The following is a 26,039-nucleotide window of genomic DNA, read 5'->3' as shown; positions in this document are numbered from 1 at the left end:
CAACAAAACCCCATTAGTGCAGGGAAGATGGCACAGCACTAATGGAAAGGGAAAAACGCCCCAACATATTCCAAGGATGTTTTAATTAACCCCGGGCTGGTCATTAGGAACGCAGGAATTCAGAAGTCAGGCAGTAATTAAAGCTTTCCATCCCTTCCAGGATGTACTGAGCAGGTAGGAGAGTCTGGGCTTTCCAAAGCTGTTTATTGGGTAAAAAAAAAAAAAGTTTGAGCTTTGCCAAGCTTTTACTCCACTCAGTTATTCCCTGTGGGGGTGAGGGAAGTGGTGTCAAAAGCAGGAGGATCCTCCTTGGAGCTGTTTATTAACACATCCTGCACAAACCAGCAGCTGGGGGAGATGGAGTGAAGCTGTAAACCAGGAGGAGTTTGGAATTTGGGTGAACTCCCAGCCAGCTTTTCCCACTGAGATTTCAACCCTGCTGAAGTGGTTTTTGGGCAGAGTTCTCCTTGTTCACCCCATCCCTGCCTCACTCTGCTGCTGGCACGGGGCAGGAGTGGGGCTGAGCTGATCTTTGTTTTGGAGACAGCAGCACTGGGACAGCTCAGGACGTGTTAGGATTAAAGGATTGCTCCAAACCCCCACAGCTCTGCCTGGTATTCACACCCACCCCCAAACCCAACGTGGTTTTGGGGTGAGGATTAAAAAAAAAATCGGATTTAGGAGATTCTGCCTCCCAAGGCATTGTGAGAACCAGGCAGGACAAGGCATGGAATCGGCTCCCTGGGATTTCCCTGCCCCCAGGATGAGGGGATGAGGTGCTTGCCCACCCTGCCATGACGATGAAGAAGTCCAGGCGGTTCCAGGTGTCTCCAAGGTAACACTTCTGCCCAAAGATGCCCAGGGCCACCATCTTGATGACCATTTCCACGGCAAAGAAGGCGAAAATGAAGTCATCAAACGCCTGGAGAGCAGGAAAAGAGGATTTCAGTCAGTCCTGAGTGCCCCCAGCACGGGGACATTCCATGTTCCCATCCCCAAAGTGCCCCCTCCCAGCTCCAAAATCAAACCTGGCACAGCTCCTGGCTCATTCCAGGGCTTGGGAAGTGCTCCCAGCTTTTGTTCATCCCCTGATGAGGGGTATGACATGAGGGCATCACAGGGCTGGAGCCCCTCTGGAGCCAGGCTGGGAGAGCTGGGAATGTTCACCTGGAAAAGGCTCCAGGGAAACCCCAGAGGGGCCTAAAGGGGTTCAAGGAGAGCTGGAAAGGGATTTTTCTTAATTAACCAGCTTTCCCTTAATAAACCACGCAGAAATTTTGCTCCATCATTTCAGTTAATTTAATTACTGACATCCAAACTCCTCCATAACGAAGTTCAGGCTTTCCCCCCTCACGTTCTGGGCTCCAATCCCTCCTGCAGGCTGTGACAGGGGAGGGACAATGGGGATTTTCCAGCCCTTTCCTGCCTAAAACCTGTCAGGAAATTTCCAAGGCCAGCTTGGACGGGGCTTGGAGCGACCTGGGATAGGGAAGGCGTGGATAGGGACGGAACTGGATGAGCTTTAAGGTCCCTTCCAACCAGTTTGGAATTCCACAGAGGATCCCAGCGGCCTTCCTGTATGGCTGGGACATCCCAAGGGATGTGGGATCCAGAGGAGCCGAGCAGGTTGGTGACTTGGGGCTGGGAATGAGGGGAGTCATTCCCAGCCTGGGGAATGTGCAGGGAGCCAAGGAGCTGCCCACACAGCAGATGGCCTGGGATGTGCTTCCAAAGCTGCTCCAGTGGGCAGATGGCAGCGAGGGACACCAGGAGGGACAAGGAGACGGGGCTGATGTCGTCCCCTGAGCTCTGGGTGGGGGAGAATTCCCAAATGACTCCTCCTGGCACGCTGAGGAGTTCAGGACGGGCTCATCCCGTGCTGCTTCCCCATGGAGAAGGGCAAAGGCAGTCCTGGTGCCACGTGGCACGGAGCAATCCCAGCAGGAGCTGGCTGGGATGGAGCCAGCAGCAGGAGGGAGATTCCCCCCCATGGAATCCTGGAATGGTTTGGGTTGGAAAGGACCTTGAGGCTCATCCAGTGCCAGCCTTCCATGGGTGCTCCCAGCCCTGTCCAGCCTGGCCTGGGACACTTCCAGGGGTGGGAGTCCATGAGTTCTGTGGTGTCCAAGGAATCCAGTGGGATCTGCCTTCCCACTTCTGAGCCCTTGTTAAGGATGGAGAGAAAGGATCTGGCTGGGACAGATCCACATCAGCCTTTAGGCTCAGCCCAAGCAGGTCCCAGGCTTTGTGGCAAACCCATCCCAGCTTTGTGGGAAAGGAACACGATGGGGCTCCCACCTCCCAGAGCAGCCCCCCCAGCCCTGCATCCCACAAATCCCAGGGATCTGGGGCCGTGGGGGCCTCCTCCAGGACTCACCTCCAGGATGGTGCAGCGCTCCGACTGGCACTCCACGTCCTCGCAGGGCTGGAACATGCCCAGGGTGACGCAGTTGAGCAGGATCACCAGCATGCTCACGTGCTCAAACCAGGTGGCAGCGGGTTAAGGGCAGCACAGCCTCGGCAGGGACACATCCACACCCTCCTCCCCTCCAAAACCCTTCTCCAGGGCTGTTCCCAGCTCCAAATCCCGAGTTCCAGCAGGGAGTCACCCCACAGCAAGAGGGCAACTCAAGGGCACCACCACCAGAGCTGTGCTCAGTTCCTTGTGCCAACCCCGCTCTCCTGGATTCCCTCAGGAGCTGGGGGAATGCGGTTCTGTCATTCCAACCCCATTCCCACATCTCCAGAAGGGAGAGATTCCACTCTGAGATCCACATCCTGATGGGAAGGAGGTTCTCCCATTCCAAACCCATTCCCAAATCTCAAGGAATGACAGATTCCATTCTGAGGTCCACATCCTGATGGGAATGAGATTCTCCTATTCCAACCCTATTCCCAAATTTCCAGAAGGGACAGATTCCACTCTAAGATACACATCCTGATGGCAATGAGGTCCTCTCATTCCAACCCTATTCCCAAATTTCCAGAAGGGACAGATTCCACTCTGAGATGGGAAGGAGGTTCTCATTCCAACCCCATTCCCAAAACTTAAGGGATGACAGATTCCATTCTGAGATCCACATCCTGATGGGAATGATGTCCTCTCATTCCAACCCCATTCCCACATCTCAAGGAAGGACAAATTTCACATCCTGATGGACACAGACAAAACAGAACCAAGCTGGCAGGGCCAAGGATGGGAATGTTGGGATTCAGGATGCAGAGGGCATGAAAAGGAAGGAAAGGGCTCCCAGCTGGATGTCTCCAGTCTCCAAAATTCCCTCATATTCCTTACAGGATCCGCCAGTGCTCAATTAACCGATAATTAATTGATCTAAGTAGGAAGTGGTGATTTGCATCAGTGCAAAATAGGCCCAAAGTTGCTGTTTGCTGCTGGCAGGACAATTAAAAATCCCACAAAAAGATGGAATAATTCCACAAATTAAGCAGGAACGAGAGAACTGTTTCTAGGGAAAATAATTGGAAACATCTGGATGTGAATAAACCTTTGTGCTTCCAAACCTGCACCTGGGGGAGGCAGAGAGAGGCAGAGACATTGAATTATTTCTGATAACAGCAACTCCTGGATAAAAAACCTGCCATGTTTATTCCTCAGGAATATTTTATCTGGGATTTTATCCACTCAGGATAAAATTTATTGCAGCAGATCAGAGCTTCAGTCTCAAACTGGTTTTGCACGTTCTTATTCATCCAGATGAAAATAAAAAAAGGCAAAAATCAGTGGGGTCAAATCTTGCAGCTCCCTAAAATCTGATCCCAAAAACCAAGTACTTATTTTAGAGGGGCTTTAATTGGAAAATAAATTTAATTTAATTTAAAAAATTAATTAATTAAATAAAGCTTAACTCAGAGCTGGGAACACCTTTCATTTCCCATGGGATTAGTGCCAGGGAAATCCCTCACTGGAGAGCAGGATTACTCCCAGAGCTCTGCTCTAATGGGGCTGAGCTCCCTCCCGGCAGAAATTGAAAGGAATTTCCATTCACTGTCCCTTCCCTACCTCTGGAGCCCCAAAAACTGGGATGGAAGCCCTGATTTCCTGCTTTTCCAGAGCCTCCCGAGGGCATCCAGGCTCCAGCAGCCCCGTGGAGATATCCCAAAAAAATCCCTTGGGGTGGGGGGTGATGCTGCTCGGCAGGGTGGGATTAGGGATCACATTCCCAGCGTCCTGCAGAGCCTGGAGCAGCCTGGAACATCCACCAGGGATGAAAAACCCAATTCTGGTAAAAAAAAAATGTGAGGAAATGGTGAAAAAAGTCCTGGAGCAGCACAAAGAGCAGGGGTGTGCCTGGAGAGGGGATTCCCACAGAACATCCTTGGGGATGTTCCCGGATTGCTTTTCCAGCAGGGCAGTCAGGGAAGGTGAGGGATGGCACAGATTCCTCCCGGGAAGCGGGGATCCGGCAGCTGCCATGGCAACGGCGGCTCGGGAAGCGCGGGCAAATTCCCAAATCCTCGGGAAGGGAAAGAGCCAAGGGGGACCCGCGCCGGAGGCAGGGGGATCCCAAAGGCAGCGCTCGGTATTTCTTCCTCTGGCAGAAATTCCAGGGAAAAGACACCTCGGAACAGCTGGGCCACGCTCGGATTGCCAGACTGCAAATTCCCAAATTCCCTTTGTGAAGGGGATCCTGGTTTCTCTGAGGGAGCCACAGCAGCTCTTAGACTGAAATTTAGTTTAAAAGTGGCACCACAAAACCCAGGCCCCATTCCTAACGCTCCTGACTCTCCCAGGGAAGCTCTCCTGATGCTCCCTGCCAGTTTCATGTGGGATTTATGGAATTTATTTCCCCATAACATTATATTTTAAGCCACTCAGTGGATTTTAAGCTGTTATTTTCCACTGGGATTTGGCAGCCTCCTGGTTATTATGGATCTCCACCATCCCTCTCCCAAATCCTACAAATATTCCTGCAATAAACACAGCCAAAAAAAAAAAACCAAACCAAAATCTGGGATGGCATCACCACTGTGACAAATCCACAGCTCCCATCCCATGCTTGGAATGAAGGACACAATTCCCAAATTCCCAGGAGCTCCAGAGGGAGCAGCTCCATTTGGAAATTCCCAATCCCAATCCTCATTCCATGAGGGAGAGAGGCTGGAGCCACAGGCTGACACCCAGGAATGAACAGAAGCAAGATCATGGCACTATTTTCCCATAATCTTATTATTTTTAAGCCACTCAGGGGATTTTGGAGACTTAACCCATGATTTTAACCCCTGGGATTTGGCGGGATCCTGGTTATTATGGATCTGTCCTGAGGCTGAGGAAAACCCCAGAGCCCTAAATCCCAGTTTGGGTCCAAGAAAAACCCAAATATTTACGGGAGGAGCCGCCAAGGGAAGTTTCAGTTTGGGTGGTTTGAGATGTGAGTAATGCACGGAATACAAACACAAATCCTGGGAATTCCAGAGCGTTCCAGGGATGTCCTGCTCCTCTGAGAGCAGTGGGATTGGGTGGGGAATGTGGGAAAGGGGGAAAAAAAAAAGCATAATAAATTATAATAATTTATAATTTATTATAAAGTATAATAGTCTATTATTATACTTTATTATAAATATAATACATTAAGGTTATAATTAATTATAGAGTATAATAACTTATTGTAAATAAATTATTTTAACATTTATAATATTTATAAAATAAAAGAGAACAAAATCAAACAAAAAAAAAAAAACCCAGAAAAGCCATAACACTAGATAATAGTAATATACAATAATAGCATGCTAATAAAATAGCAGTGCAGATAATGAGTATAGTGATGAGGATGACAATTAATAATTATGATAATAACCATGATCATGATGATGATCAAGTTAACAATGGCAAAGCAAATGGATGAACAAAGGACAGGGATGATCCAAAGGAGGAGGCACAACCCAACACCGGGGTCCTGTGCCACCTGGTCCCCAAACTGCCACCCTGCTGTCCCCAGCAGCCCGGGCTGGGCTGGCCTTGGGAGTGAGGGTGGCTAAAAGAGGTGACAAGGGGCAAAAAAAGGGACAATAATAATGCCAGCCTGTCCAGGAATTGGGATTTTGGAGGCAGGGTCAGCAGAGCCACATGTCCCCCCGCCCCAGGCAGGACAAAATTCTCAGGAAATGTTCATCAAAGCCAACCTGGGGCTGCTCCAGGACTGTGGGATTTGCTCAGAGCAGAAATTCATTCCTGCTGTGCCCCTTGAGCCGAGCTGTCGCTGCCTGGGTGACACTTGGTGGCTTTGGGGGTCACCGGTGGCCTCGGCAGTGCTGGGCTGATTCCATCTCAGAGAGTTTTTCCTGAATAATTCTGGGATTCTGGTTAAGACCCTTTGCTCTTAACCTGGGCACCAACCCCAACCTGAGCAGCTCCTGAGGGATGTTTTCCCTCTGCTCCTAGGGATGTTTTCCATGTGCTCCCAGGGATTTTTCCCCTCTGTTCCTAGGGATGTTTTCCCTCTGTTCCTAGGGATGTTTTCCCTCTGTTCCCAGGGATTTTTTCCCCTCTGCTCCCCAGGGAATGTCCAGGGCACAGCACCCAGTGCCCCCCCAGGGCCAGCTCCTGGCACAGCCCCAGGGACAGAGGGATTTCTCCTGTGCCATTCCCAACGATCCTTCCCAGGGTTTCCCAGCAGAGAAAGGATTTTCCAGCCACAACTGAGGAGAAGGCGAAGCAGGCGCTGCCTGGCCCCAAATTTGGGGAAGGGGCAGCAGCAGCAGGGGGGAGCTGGCAGCATTCCCAGCCCTGGGCTGGAGCTGGATCCAGAGCAGCCCCACGTTCCTGTGCACTGTCCCCACCATCTGCTGCAGCCACGTGCTGGGCTGCAGGACACAAATCCCTCCCAAAGCCGGCTCCAGACAGGGAATGCCCTTTTCACCCCGGGAATGATGCTCCCAGCTCCCGGGGCTCCAGCTGCCCTGGGGGAATGGGAGCAGCTCCAGGCCCTGTCACGCTCCAGGAGCTCTTTTCCCGACTTTTCCCAGCTTTTCCCTGGCTCTGGATGCGCAGAGCTCAGCGCAGCTTTTCCAGCCACAGCCCTCGGGGCTCCCGAGCTGGGCTGGGCCTGGGGGTGAGCGTGGCTAAAAGAGGGAAAAGGGACAAAAGGAAACGGGATTTTGGAGCTTTCCAACTTTCTGGTCCCTGTCTGAGCACCCTGGGCTCCCACAGGGCACATCTGGATCTCAGGGGGTCTGTGCAGGGCCAGGAGCTGGATCCTTGGGGATCCCTTCCAGCCCAGGAAATTCCAGGATTCTGATTTTTAGGAATTGTGCACCCACAACACTCCTATGACCCTACAACCCTGGAGCTCCTCATGATCTGCCCCCTCCAGGCTCCATTTTCCAAGGGAGATCCTGGGATTTTTTCATTTTGACTTTAATTCAGCTGGGAGAATTCCAGTGCCGTTCCCAAAGAGCCGGAATCCTGGGGTGGGTTTGCAGGAGCAGCAGCATCCATCCCTGCCAGCTCTCACCTACCCCATCCTGCAATTCCAGGGACTCTGTTCAAAGAGAGCAGCACTGGGAGACTAAAGAGGCTTTGGGCTCGGTTTATTTTTTTTTCCTGACTGCAATAGTGACAAAAAGAGGGAAAACCAAACTCAAATCCCCAATCCAAGCCTCCAGGCTCCACCTGGGATCCCTGGCACATTCTCCTGGGGAACAGAGGCAATTATTCCTTCAGGATAACTGAAACAGCTTTGGTTCCAGGGGCAGTTTGGGCTGGCATTTAGACGAGCTCAAAGTTAAGCCAAGCTTTATTCTCAGCTGTGATTTGTGGCTTGGTGCTGCTGGAATTGCCCAAATTCCCATGAGCTCAGCAAGGACCTCAAGGATGGAGTGAGCTGGGATTGCCCTGGGATTGGGCAGGGGATGGAGAGGCCACGCAGGGTCCCTGGGCCACATTTTGGGGACAGAGGTGACACCTGGGATGGTCCCAGTGCAGCACTTTGGGGTTTTCCCCCTCCCCAAACCCTTCACTTCATGCTGAGAGGCTGAATATCCCCTGATAAATCCAGGTGGGATGGAAATCTCGTTTTTTCCATTCCATTTTCCCATCCTGGATTAGCTGGTGTATGGAAAGAACTGGACACATCCCACTGAAGCTCCAAGGAATCCCAGAGATCCTGAACCCCAATCCTCAGCCCCAAAAGAGACCAGAACCTGCAGTGTGGGGTCCCACAAACCTTCCACCAGGACACCACTGAGGAAAGGAATTTCTAAGGAGCTGCTGGAGCTGAACCTTCTGGAATTCCTGGGTAAATATTTTACAGAAAACCACCTCTGTCCCTGCTTGGATGCCTGGATAAATATTTCCCCAGGATTCCCAGGTTCTCCCTCCTTTTCTCAGGCTGGATTTGGGATAGCTGAATCCGCCCAGGAGCTGTGACACATCCCTGAGCTGCAGCAGCACAATCCCAACATAAACACATTCCCACACATCCCAGAGATGTTGTTTCTATCCTGGGGATTCCCAGGCTGCTGTGGGATCCCAGACAGGCTCCTGATCTTTAATTCTCTGTGTGAGTAATGCCTTTCCCCGCTCCTCACCCCAAATGCTCTTTCATCCTCTCCCTGTGCTTCTCCTCCCTCTGGATTTGTTCCCTTTCATCCCAGCTCTGCCAGGATGACAAACACGGCCCCAAATGCCAGAGGAAATGAGGCACAGGCAGATGCAGCAGGGATGTCTGAGATAACAGCAGATCCCACAGCCAGCCTGCCCCAAACCCAGGGAACTGCTCCTGAACCTCCTCCCAGGAGCTGCTCCACAGGGAGGGGATGCAGGAATCTGGGGAGAAATCCACAATGGCAGCTGGGAATCCCTGGGTTCCCTGCTGGAGCTGAATCTGTGGCAGGTGCCAAATGGATGGAGGATTAATTAATTAATTTAGGGAAAATGAGGACTGGGATGGTTTTATCCCAAAGCTCTGGAGGTTACAGGGTACAGAACATCCAGCCAGGATCATCCAGTCCAGCTGTGCACGGATCCCACCTGGTGGATTTAACTCATGGATTTAATCTGTCACCAGGGCAAATCCATCCCTCTGCTCCACAGCCTGAAAATGTCCCCCCAGCAGCACTGTGGCTCCCTGGACATCCCCAAATCCCATGGAGAACTCCCCATTCAGTGCCTCTGGCAGCCTCCTCACGCAGAGCCCCTCCGGAATTCTCTCCCAGCCAGCCAGGGACTGGAATCCCACCTCCAAGTGGGATCCCAGCAGCTCTGGGATCAGGATGCCACAGCAGGAAGAGGGAAGAACCCCTGGAAGTGACTTTTGCAGCCATCTGTGACCCAAGAGCTGCCCTGGGTGGGCACACCAGGAAAAGCTCCCACCAGCCTGGACTTCTCCCTGTGCTGTCTCTTCCTTCAGCCTCCAACTGGAATATCCCCAAAAATAAATACAGGAAACCACCTCAAGGTGCAGCTGGCAGAAAGGAAGGAGCCCTGGCCATCCCTTTGGAGCTGAGGGAAAGGAGCCAGCAGATTTCCAGGTTCTGCTGTGGAGTTTCTAACCCAAAATTCCAGGTTTGCAGCTGGAGAGCAGCTCCAGGAAAAGCCAGCTGGAAAAGAGGGATGCACATCCCACTGAGGGCCTGATCCTGAGCAGGACAGGCTGGGAGCTCATCCTGAGGGAGGGAATCTGGGATAAAAAAATGCTGCTGGAGATGGGATTTCCTTCCCAGCTTTCCTTCACCCCAATTCCCAGATATCTGTGCCCATCAGTCACACAAACGAGTTCAGCCACTCCAAAAATCACCCAAAAAAGCTCCTTTTTCCCAGCTAAAATCCGTCATCCCAGCAGCTCCTCCCCAGGAGCACCAGCAGGGCCCAGTGGCTGCTCCCTGAGCCAGCCCCATCCATCCCCACTCCAGGCTGACACCTGGGATTCCCCCCAAAAACCCTGGAATGGCTCCCAGCTCGATTCCAGCCCTGCTTCCAAGGGAAGGCCTCACAGAGCTCAGCTCCAAGAGGTTTTGTAAACAATTCCACCAAACAAAAGACTCCCAGAGCTCGGCATTAATGGAAAAGTTACTGGGCTGCTTTTTCCCCCCTTTTTTCTTGTCACACAGCAATAAAAGAAAGCTCCTGATAAAACCTCCCCCTGCAGCGTTGGCAGCCCAAACAAGGAGGCTGTGGTGCCACACCAGGAGTGGGAGCTGCCAAGAGGTGACAAAATCCCTTTTTCCCACCTTTTTCCCACCCTTTTCCCAAGCTCTCCCACCTCAGGTCCCTCGGAATCACCAGGATTTCCCTGCAGGATCCTCCCACAAGCAGCACCAGAGCAGGGGATGAGCAAGGAAATGTGGGGTTGGATCCAGGAGGAATCTGGGATTAAGGCCCTGCTGCTAATTAGGGCCCTGCTCGTTAGCAGGGGGCTCAGGGAGCTGCAGCTGGCACAGAGGGGCAGTGCCAGGGCTGGGGGTGTTTCCTTAGGGAGGGATCACAGCAGGCTTGGTGTCTGAAATTGGGGGGAAAAAAATCCCAAAACATCATTTATAAAAGTTATAGTTTTAACTTATAAAATTAAAAGTTATAAAATTTCAGGGATGCTTGCCCTGGAGAGCAACAGGTCCCTGCCAGGCCTGGATGAACCAGGCTTTAAATTGGGATGGAAATCCTGTGGATTTGTCCATCCTCCCACGTGTTTGCATCCTGAGGGTGCTGCAGGGAAGAGATTTTTGCTCTGAGCACTGATGGATATTTTAACGTTGAGCTGCAGCCCTGAGTGATGGCATTTAGGGTTTAGTCCTGGCTCAAGCACACGTGTAAACCCAACCAGAGCTGGCCCAAATCCAGCAGAGCACTTAAACCAAGGTTTTCCTGTGGATTTCACCCAGGTTTAGAGCAGGGCTGGAAGTGGAAGGTGAGGATGAAGCAGCAGGAGGGGAGGATGTGATGGAGCAGGAGAGGAATTCCCAGGAAGCAAAGGAGGGCAGGAATTGGTGGCCTGGCAAAGATGAACCTGAATTTCTCTGGTTCTGCCAGGGCACTGTTCATCATCTCCATTTCCTCCTTCCAAAGAGCACTGCTGGGGGGGGATTCCAAGAGGGAATCACTCCAAGCTGTCAGCTGGAATTGGGGAATTCTGCGTGCAGGAAGAACAACCCAAATCAGGGTTTTTTCCCCTCTCAGTAACAGAGCAAAGCTAAAACAAGGCTGGGAATCAAAGCTGAAGGAATCCCAGGACTCCCAGAGCTCCAGGCTGAGCACAGCCAGCCACAAACACGAGCTCCAATCAGCAACTCCCACCTCAGGCTGAACTTTCTGGAGCTGTCTGTGCCAAACTCCTTTCCTCAGATAGGAATCCCAACATAAGTCAGGTGTAAATTCATTTCCAAGCACAGCCAGGCTGGGAAAAATCCGGAGAGGCCCCGGGAAGGAGCTGCCAGGACAATCCTTGGAAAGGTTTTGTGCTGCTCCCCTGGGAGAACACGTCTCATGGATTTAATTCCAACACAGTACCCCATGTTCCAGCCACTGATAAATCCAGGGAATACCTCAGCCCCTTTCTCTGGGTTAATTCTGGGAGCTTTGAGCTGCAGGGATCCAGGGTTTGGAGCTGGTGGCAGACACAGCACCTGAATTTCCTGGTGGGAATTCCCACCTCAGCTCCAGCCCCCAGTGCTGTGTCTGAGCTGCCCCAGGAGCTTTCCCCAGCCCAAAATCGAGGCCATTGGGAAGTGCAGACCCTGGCACACTTCAGGTTCTTTGGAACTTTTCTGTGTGTGGCTCCTCTGGGACTTTCCCATCCAACCTGGGAAGCTCTGGCCCTGCTGAACACAAACTCATTTAGCAGCGTTAATTGCAGCACTAATGAACATGGATTGGAGGTCATTGCTGTCCCTGCAGACTCCAGGTGGGATATTCCAGACTGGCTCTGGACCCAGGAGCGATGTGGGATGGAACAGGACAATCCCTGTCTCTCCCACAGCTCCGAGGCATCCAGCACCAAATTCAAGGAGATTCCCATGTCCTTACCCATGCCCTGAGCAAAGTGGGAACAGCCACAGGCTGCTCCTCTCCTGGCTGGAACAGCAGCATCTGACTTTTCCATGTTTCCCCATTGCAAATTCCAGTTTGGAGAGCAGGACCTGCACATCTCAAGGGCTTCAGTCCCCAGCCTCGTTGTGTCCAGCTCAGAGAATCCCGGGATGGTTTGGGTTGGAAACCATTCCCAGGTTTCTCCAAGCCCATCCAGGCCTTGGATTCATCTGCCCAGTGCTCCTCCAGCTTCCTACCACACCCATGGGATCCACAAACCCACTGCCCACCAGGAATCCGGCAGAAAATTCCCTGGCCTCAAGCAAAACCCAAACCCTACAATAACAGCATCACCACCACCACCAGGAAAACCAGAATTCTTCCCCCCAAAAATTCCTCAGATCCCTCTGCAAGCAGCAGAAACCCCTCAGCACTTTGTGGGAATTTGCCACTGCTTTTTCCAGCCGTGAGTTAGATCCCAAAATCCCCCTTTTTCCACCCAGAATGTTGCAGCAGCTGTAACAGCAAACTTGGCATGACTGAATTCCTCGATCCCTGCCATGACCTGATGCTTCCCAGCTGGAATTTTCTGGATTCTCCCTCTCTGATTGTGCCAAACAACTTCCCCATCGAGGAAAATATTTTGCTGCCTTCAGACTGAGTAAAAATAACCCTCAATTCCCTTCTCAATTAGGTGAGGGCTGGAATGGGCTGTTAATTGGGCCTTTCTTGCCTCAAATGATCTCTGGGAAGCAGCTCAGTCCCACAGAAGCACTGGGAAGCACAGCCAGGATGGGATAATGGGGCAGCTCATCCTGGGGGGGCTGCACGGGGAAGGGGAAAAGGGATTTGGGGAGAAAAATGGGAAAGGAAAAGGTGGCAAAGGCTGGAGGTTCAATGGATGCTCTAAAGCATGTGGAAGAATAGATGAACTTGGAAGGAAAAAAAAATGGGAAGAAAAACATTTCCAAGGGGGTTGCACAGGGAAGGGAAGAGGGAATAATGGGAAAAAAACAGGTGGCAAAGGCTGGAAATTCCTTGGATGCTCCAGCTCTAAGACATGTGGAGGAATCGACTGAATTTGAAGGAAAAAAAAGGCAGAAAAAAACATTTCCGGGGGGGGGCTGCACAGAGAAGGGAAAAAGGGATTTGGGGGGGGGGAAATGGGAAAGAAAAAGGTGGCAAAGGCTGGAATTTCATTGGATGCTCCAACCCAAAGCACATGGAGGAATAGATGAACTTGGAAGGAAAAAAAAAAGAAAAAACCAGGAAGAAAACCCCATTTCCTGGCGGATTAGAACCCGTTAATCGCGACGGAGCTAAATTTGGGAATCAGCCTTTTGTTTCCCAAGAAACCCTGGGAAAACATGGCCAGGGCCAGTCTCCAGTGGGCACTGTGCAGCCACCCAGTGTCCCCTGGGTGGCTCGGTGCCAGCTCGGGAGGTGCCACCCACGCTGCCTCCCGGGCACCCGCCGGGCGCTGGCTCTCCCTCCCCTGCCTGTCAGCTCCTCTTTTCCCTCGGGCTGATGAATAATGGGAATAAAAAGCAGGGAAAAAAGCAGCGTGACAGACAATTAGTGCCTGTGATGGAGCACCCCCAGCAGCTCCTGCTCCCTGGATGCTCCCGTCGGACAAACGCGGAGCGCGGGGTGCCCGGCGTGGAGCAGGGAAAGCAAGGAGCTGCTGCTTCCCTGTTCTCCCAGGGAATCACCACAGCTTCTGAAATGTCTGTGAGTCCTGCTGGATGTGGAGGGCAGGCTGGGTTATGGGATGTGGGGGAGGATCCTCTTGGCAGAGGGGTTGGATGGTGGGGAGTGCGCCTGTGGTGAAACCTTCCTGTCCTCCTCTGCCTTTGCTTCTCTTCCCTTCATTTCACAGTGGCTTAACTTCATTTTTTAATACTCCCAGTCCTTTATAGTCTTTGGTTTAGATCCTTTGAATGACCCAAGGGTCACCCAAAAGGACAGGAAATGGGACAACAACCCAAAAGGAGGATTTTTGGCAAAGCAGCGTTCGGGCCTGGTGGCTGGGGATGGTTGGAATGGGATTTTATGGGATATTGGGATGAATCTGGCTGGAGGAGCTGTGGCTGCTCCATCCCTGGAATGTCCAAGGCTGGGACAGTGGGAGGTGTCCCTGCCCTGGCAGGGGGTGGCACTGGATGATTTTTAAGGTCCCTCCCAACCCAAACCATTCTGGGGTTCTCTGAAGGCCTCGGAATTCCCTGATAATAAATCAGACAAAAGCCCAGACTCCAAACCCTCTCTGCACTGGATTTTTGGGATTTCTCTAATCCAGCTGAGGCTCAGCTGTGACTCAAGTGGGAATTCCTGCTTCCCTGTTTCCAGCCCTGCTCCTGGATGGATGAGGGAGCCAAATGTTCCCATTTGGGGTTTTCCACCTGGCAGATCCCACCCTGCTGAGTGAGAGTCACACCCTGGCATCAGCTCAGCCAAAACATTCCCAAATTCCTGAGGCATCAGAGGCATTCCTGGGAATGCTGAGAGAGGAGCATCCCTCTCCTCCACAGCAACCCCACGGGGGCAGAGCTGCCTCCAAATCCCTGTTATCCCTCCAAATCTCCATTATCCCGTGCACATTCCTGTTCCAGCTCCATCAAAGCATCAGGGCAGGAAGGAAATGAGGATTTGATGGAATTGTGTTTGCAGCAGAGCAGGGACAGCAAGGGCAGGTGCAGATATGGATCCACCTCCCAGCTCAGCAGCATCCACAGATCTCCCTTTTCCATCTCTTCTGAGCATGGTTCGTTCAGGGGAGATTCCAATTAAATCTAAACTCTGCCTGTGCTTCCAGAAATCCCAGAGCCTGCAGAGAGGGAAGGACAGCAGGAGGACAAACTGCTCCTGCTCTGGATGGTGGCCCTGGAGATCACCTTGGGCTGTTCTCCCCACCAGGATGGAGCTGCTCTTAATTCAAGCCTGGGAAGGAGGGGCTGGGAGGAAGTGGCTGCACCATGGAAAGGGAATTTTGGCTCAGAGCTTTTCCCCAGGGATTTTTTGCCCTGAAACCTCCAAAAGCAGCTCAACTCCTCAGTAAACCTCAGGTCCAGTTTGCCTTTAGGATGAGCCTAAATCACTGATTGTGAGAATTTTAAATGTGGGGGCAAAAGCTGAGCTTTGCCCCCTGAGGTTCAGAGCCCTCCACAGCTCCCATCGATTCTTGGGGAATATAATTATTAATATTAATAATTAACCAAGTCCCACTGCCTTATCTCTCCTCATCCCCTGCAGTGCCACGTCCCTGTCTGGCAGATCTGAAAGGAGCTGGGAGTGACAGAAAATGGGGACATTTGGGGACAATGCTGGAATAGATAAAAGCATCCCACTCCTTCCTTTCTCCAGCTCCTGATTTATTCTGCTCTCCCATTTATTCTGTTCCCACATTTATTCTGTTTTCACATCTCCTTGCAGCTGTTTTGCCATGACAAAGTTGCATCTTCCCCAAAACACAGAAACACGAGGCCCCTTTGAATCAGGACTCGACAGCCCTTTGAAGGATTAAAAATGAAGGAGAAATCAAGGAAAAATCTGAGGTTTTTTCCCTCACAAGTGCTCCCTGCACATTAAATCTCGGATGGAGGCCAAGGTGGAGAGGGAATATTTTGATATTGGGAAAAGTGGTGCCAAAGGAGATGTGACTGCTGGAGGAATGGCCAGGGAAGAGCTGAAAAAATAATTTGAAAGAGTAAAGCCAGACTTAAACTAAATTTCCACATGGTAAATCAGGCAGATCAGGAATCTGCTGTGCCTGAGGGAAACGAGGAATTCCAAGTCTGTTCTCCCTCTTTCCAGGCTCCAGAAAAAAAAACATGGAGCACACCCTGCTTCAAAAAATAATCCATCCCTGGAAGTGTCCCTGGCTTCAGCTTTGGGAGCTGGTGCAGCTGTGACAACACTGAGACACTTTTGGGTGGGAGTGGAGCCTCCCTTCCCAAACTGCCTGGGAGCTTTGAGAATGCAGAGTCCTGATCCCAATCCTTGGATATGCCCCCCTCTCATTCAACCCCTGTCTTTTTGTTGAGGGATTGGCAGGATTGGGGCAAAAAAGACCTGGAAAATGACTCGTTTTTAGATCCGTGAGGAATTTGGGCTTGCAGAGCTTTGGGAATTTCAGAGCAATTTATGGAGCAGACATAAACCCTGCCTTGGGATTCCCTCTGACCAGAAGGGAATTCTGCCTTGGGCCTTCCCTTGTCTGGGAATTGTGACTTATTGGGAGCTCTGTTACAAGGAGCAGCAATTAAATCCCATTTTTCCCAAGGAATTCCTTTCCCTGCTGTATTCCCAGGGCTCTGGCACATCCCTGTGGCTCAGCAGCTCAGAGCTGTCAATGGGTTTATCCCACAGCACCCTCTGAAAAGCTCCTTTCCTGGATTATCCCCTGGCTCAGCACCAAGGAATTGGGACATAACGAGGTTGAGTGATTGGCACAAGATTGCACAGGGAGCTAATTATTCCTGGGGTTTTCCAGAGGGGAGCACCTGCAGGAGGGCAGTGGAGGGATCAAACTCCAGGGGGATAGAATTCCAAGGATTTGGCATTTGGTGACGGACAAATCCATGGCTGTGACAAATCCAGGTGACCCCACTCCACCTTCCATCCCATCCATCAACAAAGAGCTCTGCACATCCTGGAAAATCCTGGGATGGGGAGAGCAGCACCAGCAGGGAACACGGACAGCTTGAGATCCAGGGATGAGGCAAAACCCACGGGAAAAGGCTCTGCTTTCCCAGCCTGGAATTCCAGAGCACCTGGACCCCAGGGAGAACAGGGGGTTTGACTCAGGACTGCCCAACCCAAGCACCAAATTCCTGCTTTGGTGGAGCCTAGCCCCGCTCCAGGTTCAATCCAATGTTCTTTGGGAAGCGGAATTGCCGGTGTCGTCACAGCCTGCCCTGATTTAATCACGTTAAAAGCCACGGAGATGGAATTATTTGGGATTAGGGATGAATAAGGCTTTTAAAGCCTGACTCCAACCCTCCCGATCTGCTTACAAAAAAAAAAAAAAAAAAGCTTCCCAATCAGGAAAAGTCCAATTGCTGCTCCCAAATGCACTTTAGAGCAATCCAACTTCCAAATGCAGAACTGTTTGGAACACGGGAAAGCTGGAGGAGGAGAGGGCTCTTCCCAATGCAGAGCATTCCTAATCCTAGGACACAGAGCAGGTAATTCAGGTCAAGGCTTAAGACATTAAACCATTGCTCCAAAGCTTGGGATTTAACGAGCTTTGGGACTTAGTGAGCGAGGGATAAGCAGCAGAAGTTTAAATACTTCCAGGGATATTCCTCTTCCATGGAAAACTACACCCTGGGAAGTCTGGTAAAACGGAATCCTTCATCCCTTGGGGATGTTCCCTGGGAAAGGAGGACTCGAGGAGGGTGGGAGGTTTGGGAAGGTGATGTCCACACCTGCAGCACCAAAATTACCTCCCCTCAGTTCTCATCTTTGCCTGGAATTGTAATTAATGAGGAATTTATCCTGAGCAGAGCTGCTTTTCCTGGTCATCCAAGTGACTGGAATCCTCGGAGCAGCCCCTTCCCTGAATCCAGGGAGAGACAGAAAAGAAAAGGAAGGGAGGAAAAAACCCCTCCTCGTGTGTGGGCTGTTCATTCAGATCCCGGAAAAATATCAGGGGGTTAAAGGAAAAATGTCATCGCTCCAAAGGGGCTCCTGGGGAGGAGCGTGGGAGGGAAATGCTGCTCCTTCCATCTGCTCTGAGCACGGAGCTGGAGCCGCTCCTGCTGCAGATCCGGGCCCTGCCTGGAGCTCCGAGCTCCTCCGGGAAGTTTCTCTGGGAGCTGCCACTCCAAGGGATGTGTCCTGCCATGAGGGAGGCTGAGGAGGCTCCTTCAGCACCCTCCTGGAATTTGGGAAGAGCTGTCCCTGCTGAGGGTGAGACAAGGGATGTCCATGTAGAGAATTCCACCAAAGAGTGGGGGTTTGAGTTGGGAAGGAGTTAAAGCCCGTCCAGTCCCAACCCCAACACCTTCCACTGTCCCAGGTGCTCCAAGCCTCATCCAGCCTGGCCTTGGACACTGCCAGGGATCCAGGGGCAGCCACAGCTTCTCTGGGAATCTGTGCCAGGGTCTGCCCACCCTGCCAGCCGGGATTTCCTTCCCAATATCCCATCCAAATCTTCTCTCTTAGAGTTTAAAACAATCAGCCCTTATCCTCCAAGGAATCCAACTCCTGCCTCTCACAGGGAATTTTACACTTTGGATCCAACATTTCCCCACCCACACCTCGTGTGGACATCCAAATCCATCCCCTCATCCCATGGGAAAACAAAGGGTGAAAACTCCAAAGCCTGCAGCTCATCCTTCAGAGATGTCCTCCAAAAGCTCCCCAGAGTTTACTGTTCCAAGATCCCAGGTTTCCAAAGGTGGTTTCACACCAAAGGAAGGAGGAACCCATTGGAGAGCCCCAGGCTCTGGCTCTGTCGCTGTCCCCATCCCGGGAATGCTGCTCTCCATGGGATCCTGGAGTTCCCCCCCCTTCTGCTGCTTGCTGGAGCTGCTCCAACCAACACCAGCCTCTCCCAAACTCCCCCCACGGCTGGCACAGGCTCAGCCATTCCAGTGACATTTACTCCCACCAGGATTTGGAGATCAGCTCGACATTTGAGATGATTCCTCCCCAAAACATTCCGGTGCCTGCTCCCTCCCGAGGGCTCCTGCTCAGCCGAGCTCTTCAGCACGTGCACAATGGTTTAGGCTCAAGCTCATCAAGCTGAGCCCAGGATAAGCTCAGTTTGTCTCAATCCCACCCTGGCTGCTGGTTAGGGATGATCAGACAGCAAGGCTTTGCTTCCCAGAAGCCTGGAATGGGTTGGGTTGGAAGGGACCTTAAAGCCCATCCAGTCCCATCAGGAACACCAGGGGAATTGGGTGGGATGTCAGGGAAGGAGGGAGAGGGGAGGGGTGGAACTTGGAACCTGGGATAGTGGGAAGTGTTCCTGCCCATGGCAGGAGATGATCCCTCAGGTCCCACCCAACCCAAACCATTCTCTGATCCCACACTGCCACAGCACACACATCCCAGAATCCCATCCCAAGGATCTGGCAAGCTTTGGGCTCCTGACATGATTAAAATGACCAAACAGGAGGTTTCCATCAGCAGATTCTGAGACTGCAGGAAAGGGAAACAGCACCGAAACAGCAAAATCTGGATTTGCAGGAAGCAAAACCCAAAGGAAACTCCCTGGGGGAAAAGCCAGGTCTGGGTGGCATCCAGCTGGGAGCCAAATCCCACAGTGGGAACAGGACTCCAAGCTGGGTCTAGATGATCCTTCAGATCCCCTCCAACCCAACCCAGTCCATGATTCAGCTTCCTGCTGTGTTCATCCCAGGATTTGGGATGCCCTGGGGGCAGTGGGTGCAGGAGTGGGGTGGATGCCTCGAGATTGGAGCTATGGATCAATCACCAACAGCTTCCCAATGATTCCCAACAGAAAAGGACAGGGATTCCCAATGATTCCCAGCAGAAAAGGACAGGGATTCCCAGCAAAATCCCAGCTAGTGGGGTGGAACATGATTCACGTGACACAGCCTGGGGATCACCAGCCCCTGCCCCAGCCTCTGCACGAGTTCCTTTCATCTGCCGCTGCTGCTGCAAAAAAGGACCAAAATCCCAAATAAAGCTGTTTTATGCCCAACTTGCTGCCAAAACCCCATTATTGGAATCCTCTGCTTTCCCCTCCCTCTGCGCCCGCCTGTTCCAGCTGAGTGAACAAAGGAAAATCCAAATAAAATCAAACGAGCGAGCCTGAGACAGAAATGGGCCCTTTCAAACAAGCCCAGCTCGATGGTTTTAAGCCCCAGATAGAGCCACAATGGAATGGCCTAGATTCCTTCCCAGCTCCTTTTTTCCCCTCTGGTTTCCTGGATTAAGAAAAGGAAGAGAAACCCTCCTGTAAAAACCTTCCCTGGGAGCAGACAGACAAATTAATAAATTGAGAGGGAGAAGGAGAGCGGAGCTGGCAGGGAGCTGCCACCAGCCCAGACTGCCACGGATTGCACACCAAGTTCATTTGTTTCCCCCTTCTGCTGGAAAACCTCTGGCATTTTTCCCGCTGTGTCAGTCATTCCTCGGGATGGGGAATGCTGGAGGTAACCCCGAGTTCAGCCGGAGCGGCAGCCGGGGGAATCCAAGCTCATCCTTGGCAGCCGGGGCCAGGCTTAGCTTACACGGTAAATCCCAAGGGTTCCCCCCTGCCAACTCCCCCATCCTGGGGGACACTCGATCCCTGGGACGTGTCACAGCTAAAAATACCCCCCTGGCTGTGAAAAAAAACGGGAAAAATCCTTGGGGCTGGGGCTGTCCCTGTAAGGCCGTGGCCGGATGGGGGGTTTGGTGTTTCTCCCACACACCTTGCCATTCCCAGCTCCCGCCGTTGCCAAGGGAACGCTGCCGAGGCGCTTCCCAAGGACCTGGCGGCTGCCAGATTGGAAAGGGCAACCCGGGAATGTGGGCGAGGCTGGTGGGTGGGAGCTGCACCTGAGCATCCTCGGGGTTATCCCGGAGTGAGGCACCCTCAGATCGTCCCAAAAAGTGCTGCGGGATGAGCCTTGGGATCCTTGGGTTTTCCCTCTTGGGTTCTCCTTTCCTGTCCCGTTAAACCTGAGGTCACCCTGCTCCAACCTGGCATGGTGAGGAAAGAGCTGCCTGCAGGCCACGGAGAGCAAAGGGATTTTCTTTGGGATATTGGGCTTGGGAAATGAAAAGGGACCGGGGAAGGCTTTGCTTGAGCCTTGCCAAGGTCGGGAAATTCGGGATAGCAATTCCAGTGCTTCTTCATGGAGCAGCCTCTGGAGGCAAATGAACCAACAGGGGTACAAGAGGGTCCAGCCATGGATTTATCCCACAGGATCAGGAGCTTGAGGGGTTTGGAAAACCTCAGGGAAAGGGATTCTCTCAGGGAAATCCAGCTTTTGGTCAGGAAAAGCCAAACCTGGGCCGTGAGAGCTGCAGGAGCTGCTAAGCAGCAAGGAGCGAGTGCATGGCCGGGATGCCCTCAACCATGGAAAACCAGGAAATCCCATCAAAACAAATCCACAGGATTTCAAACAAATCCCAGGAGATGAACGAGAGGGAGGGAGGGAGGGAAGCAGGTGATCCATCAGCCTCGGGAAAACCCATCAGGAAAACCAACACTGCCCAGGGAGCGCGCGAGGATTTGTCAAGGATTGGAGCCTGAGGAGATCAGTCCTGTTCTCCTGGCCTTTCCCTAATCCCACACCTCCCAAAAGGCTCGTTTGGAAAAGCCTGGCAATCAGCCCCCCCAGCCAGGAGGAACACCAGGAGCAGGGATCATAAAGAACCACCTGGAGCCCTGGGCTCGGCGCTGCCTCGGGAGCCACGCCCGGCACGCGGCTCTGCCGACCCACAGCTGTTCCAAGGGCTCGGGAGCAGCTTATCCCAGCCATAAAACACGGGGAAAAAAAACCTGGGAGCAATATCTCTGCTGCCTTCTCATCCCTGCCGCTCCAGGGAACAGCTGAGAAACAGCTGAGTAATTGCCAGGAGCAGGGATGGAGGATGGGAGCCACGGAGCGGGGAAGCCCTGGAAGATGAGCTGGGAGTGGGAATCCGGCTTGTGGGGGCTGCATCCTGCTCCTGGGGGATGGATCCGGCTTCTAGGGGATGGATCCTGCTCCTGGGGGATGGATCCTGCTCCTGGAGAAGGGATTCTGCTCCTGGAGGAGGGATCCTGCTCCTGGAGGATGGATCTTGCCCCTGGAGGAGGGATCCCCCCAGGATCCCCCCAAATTCTAAGCTGGGAGGAGCAAATTGGGGGATGTCCATGGCAGGGCTGGTGAGTTTTTATCCCAGGATAACACACAACTTGGGAAGTGGCCATGGAGTGATGGAATGCTGGGGTGAGGGTGGGAACAGTGGAAAATGCACTGGAGAGGGACCCGGCCAACACAGAAAGGTGGAAAACACAAGTGGGGTCCAAAGAAAAGTTGGGCTGCATGGGGGAAAGGAGCAGCAGGTTCATGGCCAGAATTCCAAGTGGGAATACAAGCCCTGCTTAGAAATTCTGGGTGGAAAAAAGTGGATTTCTGGAAATCCACCAGAGGAAAACGTGGCCCTCCAAGAGTTGTTCCGTTGTTTAAACTCCCTCTGACATTTACTCGCTCTAATGTCAGCTCTCCAAATCCAAACATTCCAACAGAATTATTTCCCAACCTTTCCTTTGGCTGCCCTGATTAAGGTTAACTGCTCCCTCTGCTCCAGCCCAGCCCCACGTGAGCCCCGTGGAACGAGGCTGGAATTCCAAGGGAAGCAGATCCTGGCACTTCAGGTGAAGATCCAACCTTTCCTCCAAGGAGACCTGGACTTGGGGCATGCAAAAAGCTGGGAAAAAAAGTTTGGAATGGGTGGGACAAGTGGGGGAGAGGCTGAGCTGGAAACTTTGGGAATGCTGGAAGCAGGGAGGGATGCGTGAGGAGCTGCTCTGGGAGCACAGGGAACAGATGGCCTTTCCATGGATAACGCTTTATCATCAGGGTTATTTAAAGGAACTGCCCAAATGCAGCTCCCGAGCCTTGGAAAATCGTGTTTTCCAGGAATAGCAATGGGTAAAAGGGATGGGAGCTCCTGGCAGCCCCTGACAAGGAGATCTCAGCAGCTGAGGCAGCTCTGGTGAGATATCCCAGGAATATTCCAAAATCATGGCTCTGGAAATGGGAGGGATGATGGAAAGAAACTTTAACTGGGGTTGGGACAGGAGGGAATAAATAGATTGGAATTGGATTTGAGGAAGGAATTATTCCCTGTGAGGAAGGAGAGGGGCTGGGATGGAATTCCCAGAGCAGCTGTGGCTGCCCCTGGATCCCTGGAAGTGTCCAAGGCCAGGTTGGACAGGGCTGGGAGCAGCCTGGGATGGTGGGAGGTGTCCCTGCCCAGGGAATGGAAGGAGTGAGCTTCAGGGTCCCTTCCCACCAAAGCATTCCATGGCTCCATGATTCCATAACACCCCACGACTTAGGGAACCCCCAAATCCTCTGGGACTCTGAGGAAGTGTCCAAAGAGAAATGCCAGGAGCAGGCCAGACTCATCCCAGCATTCCCAGGGTAAGGAAAACCCCAATCCACAAAGATGGAACGGCCTTGGACACCGCCAGGGATCCAGGGGCAGCCACAGCTGCTCTGGGAATCTGTGCCAGGGCCTCCCACCCTTCCCAAAATCCCATCAATCCACCCTGCCTTCCCCACTGCTGGTTCATCTCTCCTCTTTTTGGAAAACCAGGAATTCTGGGGATGGATTTGATTGATTCCATCCCCTTGGAAGCAGCAGAGATTTGTCCCTGTGGATTGCCAAAGGCAGCTTTGGATCCCAGCTTGGATTGGGAATTCTCCCCTCCACCCCAGCCTGGCTAATTACTGCACCCCTCTTAATTACACCTCGAAGGTTATCCCTCATCTAAGTGTAATTTGCAGTGCATTAATTAATTACTTAATTAATTAATTAACGATGCAGGCTGACCAGCAGTAATTGTTATTCTCGGCCACCTCCCCAAGGCCCTGCTCAGTAGGATTCCAAGAAAAGTGAATTTTTCCATTCAAATCCCTTCCATGGAGGAAAGAGGGATAAACCCAGCCTGGGTGTGCCTTGGAATGAGTGGGAAAAAGATGTTCCCAAACTTGGGATCACCCCATGGAATGGCACATCCAGGCTGCTGCTCCTGCTGCTGGCAAAGGAGCTCTGAGTGCCCAGAAAAATCAAAAAATGGTGGAAAAAACGGGGAAAATCCATCTGGAGGCCAAAGGGGTGGGAAGGGCTGGGATTTTGTGGTATCCAAAGGCCCTTGTGGATCCCGGCTGGCGGCTCCATTGGGAATTTCTGCTGTTTGGGAAGGGATTGTGATGAGTCACCCTCCAGCCAAAGTTCCTGCGGGAGGAAAGGGGGGGCCCAGCAGGGAGATTTCCAAACATGGCAATGTTTATTTGGAATTCGGGCTGAAGGAGAGATTCTGTGAGATGCAGAGGGAAGATTGGCTGGGGATGAAACCCGCTGGCTACTGGATATCACCAGAAATCCAGGGAAAAAACTGGGATTGCTGCAAAGCCCAGAGCACACGGGGACAGAAATACCTCCAGCAGTGCTTTCTCTCTCCATCAAATCCTGGAATTGCTGAGGTTGGAAAAACCCTCCAGGATCACTGATCCCACCTTGTCAGTCCAGAGCACCGAGGGCCCCATCCAGGTATTCCTTGGATACCTCCAGGGATGGGAAATGCTTAAGAAGGAGCCACCAGGAGTGGGAATTTCCCAGTTTGGCCCATTCCAAAGGGATTCTGTGCCATGTTTAGCCAGGCCAGATGTTGGGAATCACCTCCACAGCTGGCCCTGAGCCTCTCCCAGGATTCCTGACCTGAGTTCCTGTCATTCTCATCCCACCATGATGTTCCCAAACCAAGCTCAGCAGAAAATCCTGGCCCAAGAGCATGGAAAAATGCAGGTGGGATAATGGGAGCAGGGATCAAACTGCAACAGCAGCCTCAGCATCGTCCTCTATGGAACACCAACATTCCCTATGGAACACCAACATCCCCTATGGATCACCAGCATTCCCTATGGAACATCAATGTCCCCCATGGATCAGACATCCTGGCTGCCAGCCAGGAGCAGACAGGGAGAAGGGATGGAACACACAGGAAAATGGGAATACACCAAGGAAATGAGGATTGGAATTTCCTTCTCCACCCCTCAGCCCTAAAATCTCTTCCAGTGCATCCCAAAATCTGAAATCCAGCTGGGAATTGCAGGGTGGGAGAATCAGGGATGTTTTGGGCTGAGGTTAAGGCAGGGACTGAATCATTCCAGCAGGAATTCCCAGCTGGGAATATCCATGGGGACAAGGAATCTGCAATGAGCTCTCCCAGTCAAACCAGAGCAACCCCAAAAGGAGGGATTGAAGAGGAGGAAGGAAACTTTTAGAAAAATCTTGTATTCCCACATCAGGATGAGTCCAGCTTCAAGGGTGGGAATATCCCAGCTCCAAAGGTGGGAATTTCCCAGTTTGCACAATGGAACATCCCCTGCTTTGATATCCCTGGATTTCCCACACATCAGGAGCTCTCCTCTGCTTCCCCAAATCCTATTTAAAGTTACAAATGGATCCAGCTCCTTCTCCAGGGCGAGTGTGGGACAGCCCTGGTGACACAGAGCGTCCCATGTCCCTGTGTCCAGGCACACCTGGATGGGAGCAGAGCAGGATCACAGCGGGATTTGCAGCAGCAAAAAGGATTGCTTGGAAAAAAATCCCAGAATCGTTTGGGTTGGAAGAGAGTTTAAACTCCTCCAATTCCATGGGCAGGGACCTTCCACTACCCCAAATTGCTCCAAGCCTCATCCAGCCTGGCCTTGGACACTCCCAGGACGGGGAATCCCCAATTTCTCTGGGAATCTGTGCCAGGGCTCCCCTCCCAGCCTGGCACAGAACCCATGTGGCATTCCAGGAGGATCCACACAGGGACACACACCCCGATGATATTCCCTGGATTCCGAGGCTGGCCCTCCCCAACTGAGACCCCCAGAAGGTCTCGGGGAAGCCCCAGCAGGACCTGGGTGACTCCAAAGGCGCTCTGGGATGAGCTTTGCTCCTTCCCACCCAGCCATTCCCACCCCAGCAGCATTCCATGGGCCGGGGGGGGCTGGGATCCAGCTGCTCCCATCCCACGCTGGGTGTGGACGGTGGGAATCCCGCTGGGCTGGGCCTGGCCTTGGCAGCAGGAGCACGGGGACATTCCTGCCCTGGCTCCCATCCCTCCCTCCCTCCCGTGCAGCTGTCCCTGCCCAGCTCCTTCCCTGGGATCAGCAGGGGGGTTTGGGATGCTCCTGGGCAGCAGGGATCCCACCCCGCCCCGGCTGCCGAGCATTCCCGCTCTGCAGGCACCTCGGGATGGCTCCAGTGGGATGGGATGCAGCTGGAGACCCCAGCACGCAGAATTCCCCCTGCTCCAGCCTCTCCAAGATTTTCCAAGCTGTGGAAAAGAGGAGCTGTGCTTTGGATCATGCCCAGCTCCAGCTTT

At 52.5% G+C, this 26,039-nt stretch overlaps 1 protein-coding gene across 1 annotated transcript in view; it reads right to left on the bottom strand.

The window, feature by feature from the left end:
• CACNA1H (calcium voltage-gated channel subunit alpha1 H) overlaps positions 1–26,039 on the bottom strand; it is a gene marked incomplete at its 3' end in the record, with an annotated part of 149,392 nt that overhangs the window by 106,085 nt on the left and 17,268 nt on the right. Inside the window, exons 3-4 of the mRNA XM_084216540.1 lie at positions 2,378–2,489; positions 789–922 (exon numbers count right to left, since the gene is read on the bottom strand). Coding sequence (XP_084072666.1) covers positions 789–922; positions 2,378–2,489 — 246 coding nt within the window. The remainder of the gene's footprint in view (positions 1–788; positions 923–2,377; positions 2,490–26,039) is intronic.

This window comes from Fringilla coelebs (assembly GCF_963513975.1).
Source record: "Fringilla coelebs genome assembly, chromosome: 16".
Lineage (NCBI taxonomy): Eukaryota > Metazoa > Chordata > Aves > Passeriformes > Fringillidae > Fringilla > Fringilla coelebs.
This window is presented reverse-complemented; position numbering and strand designations above follow the sequence as displayed.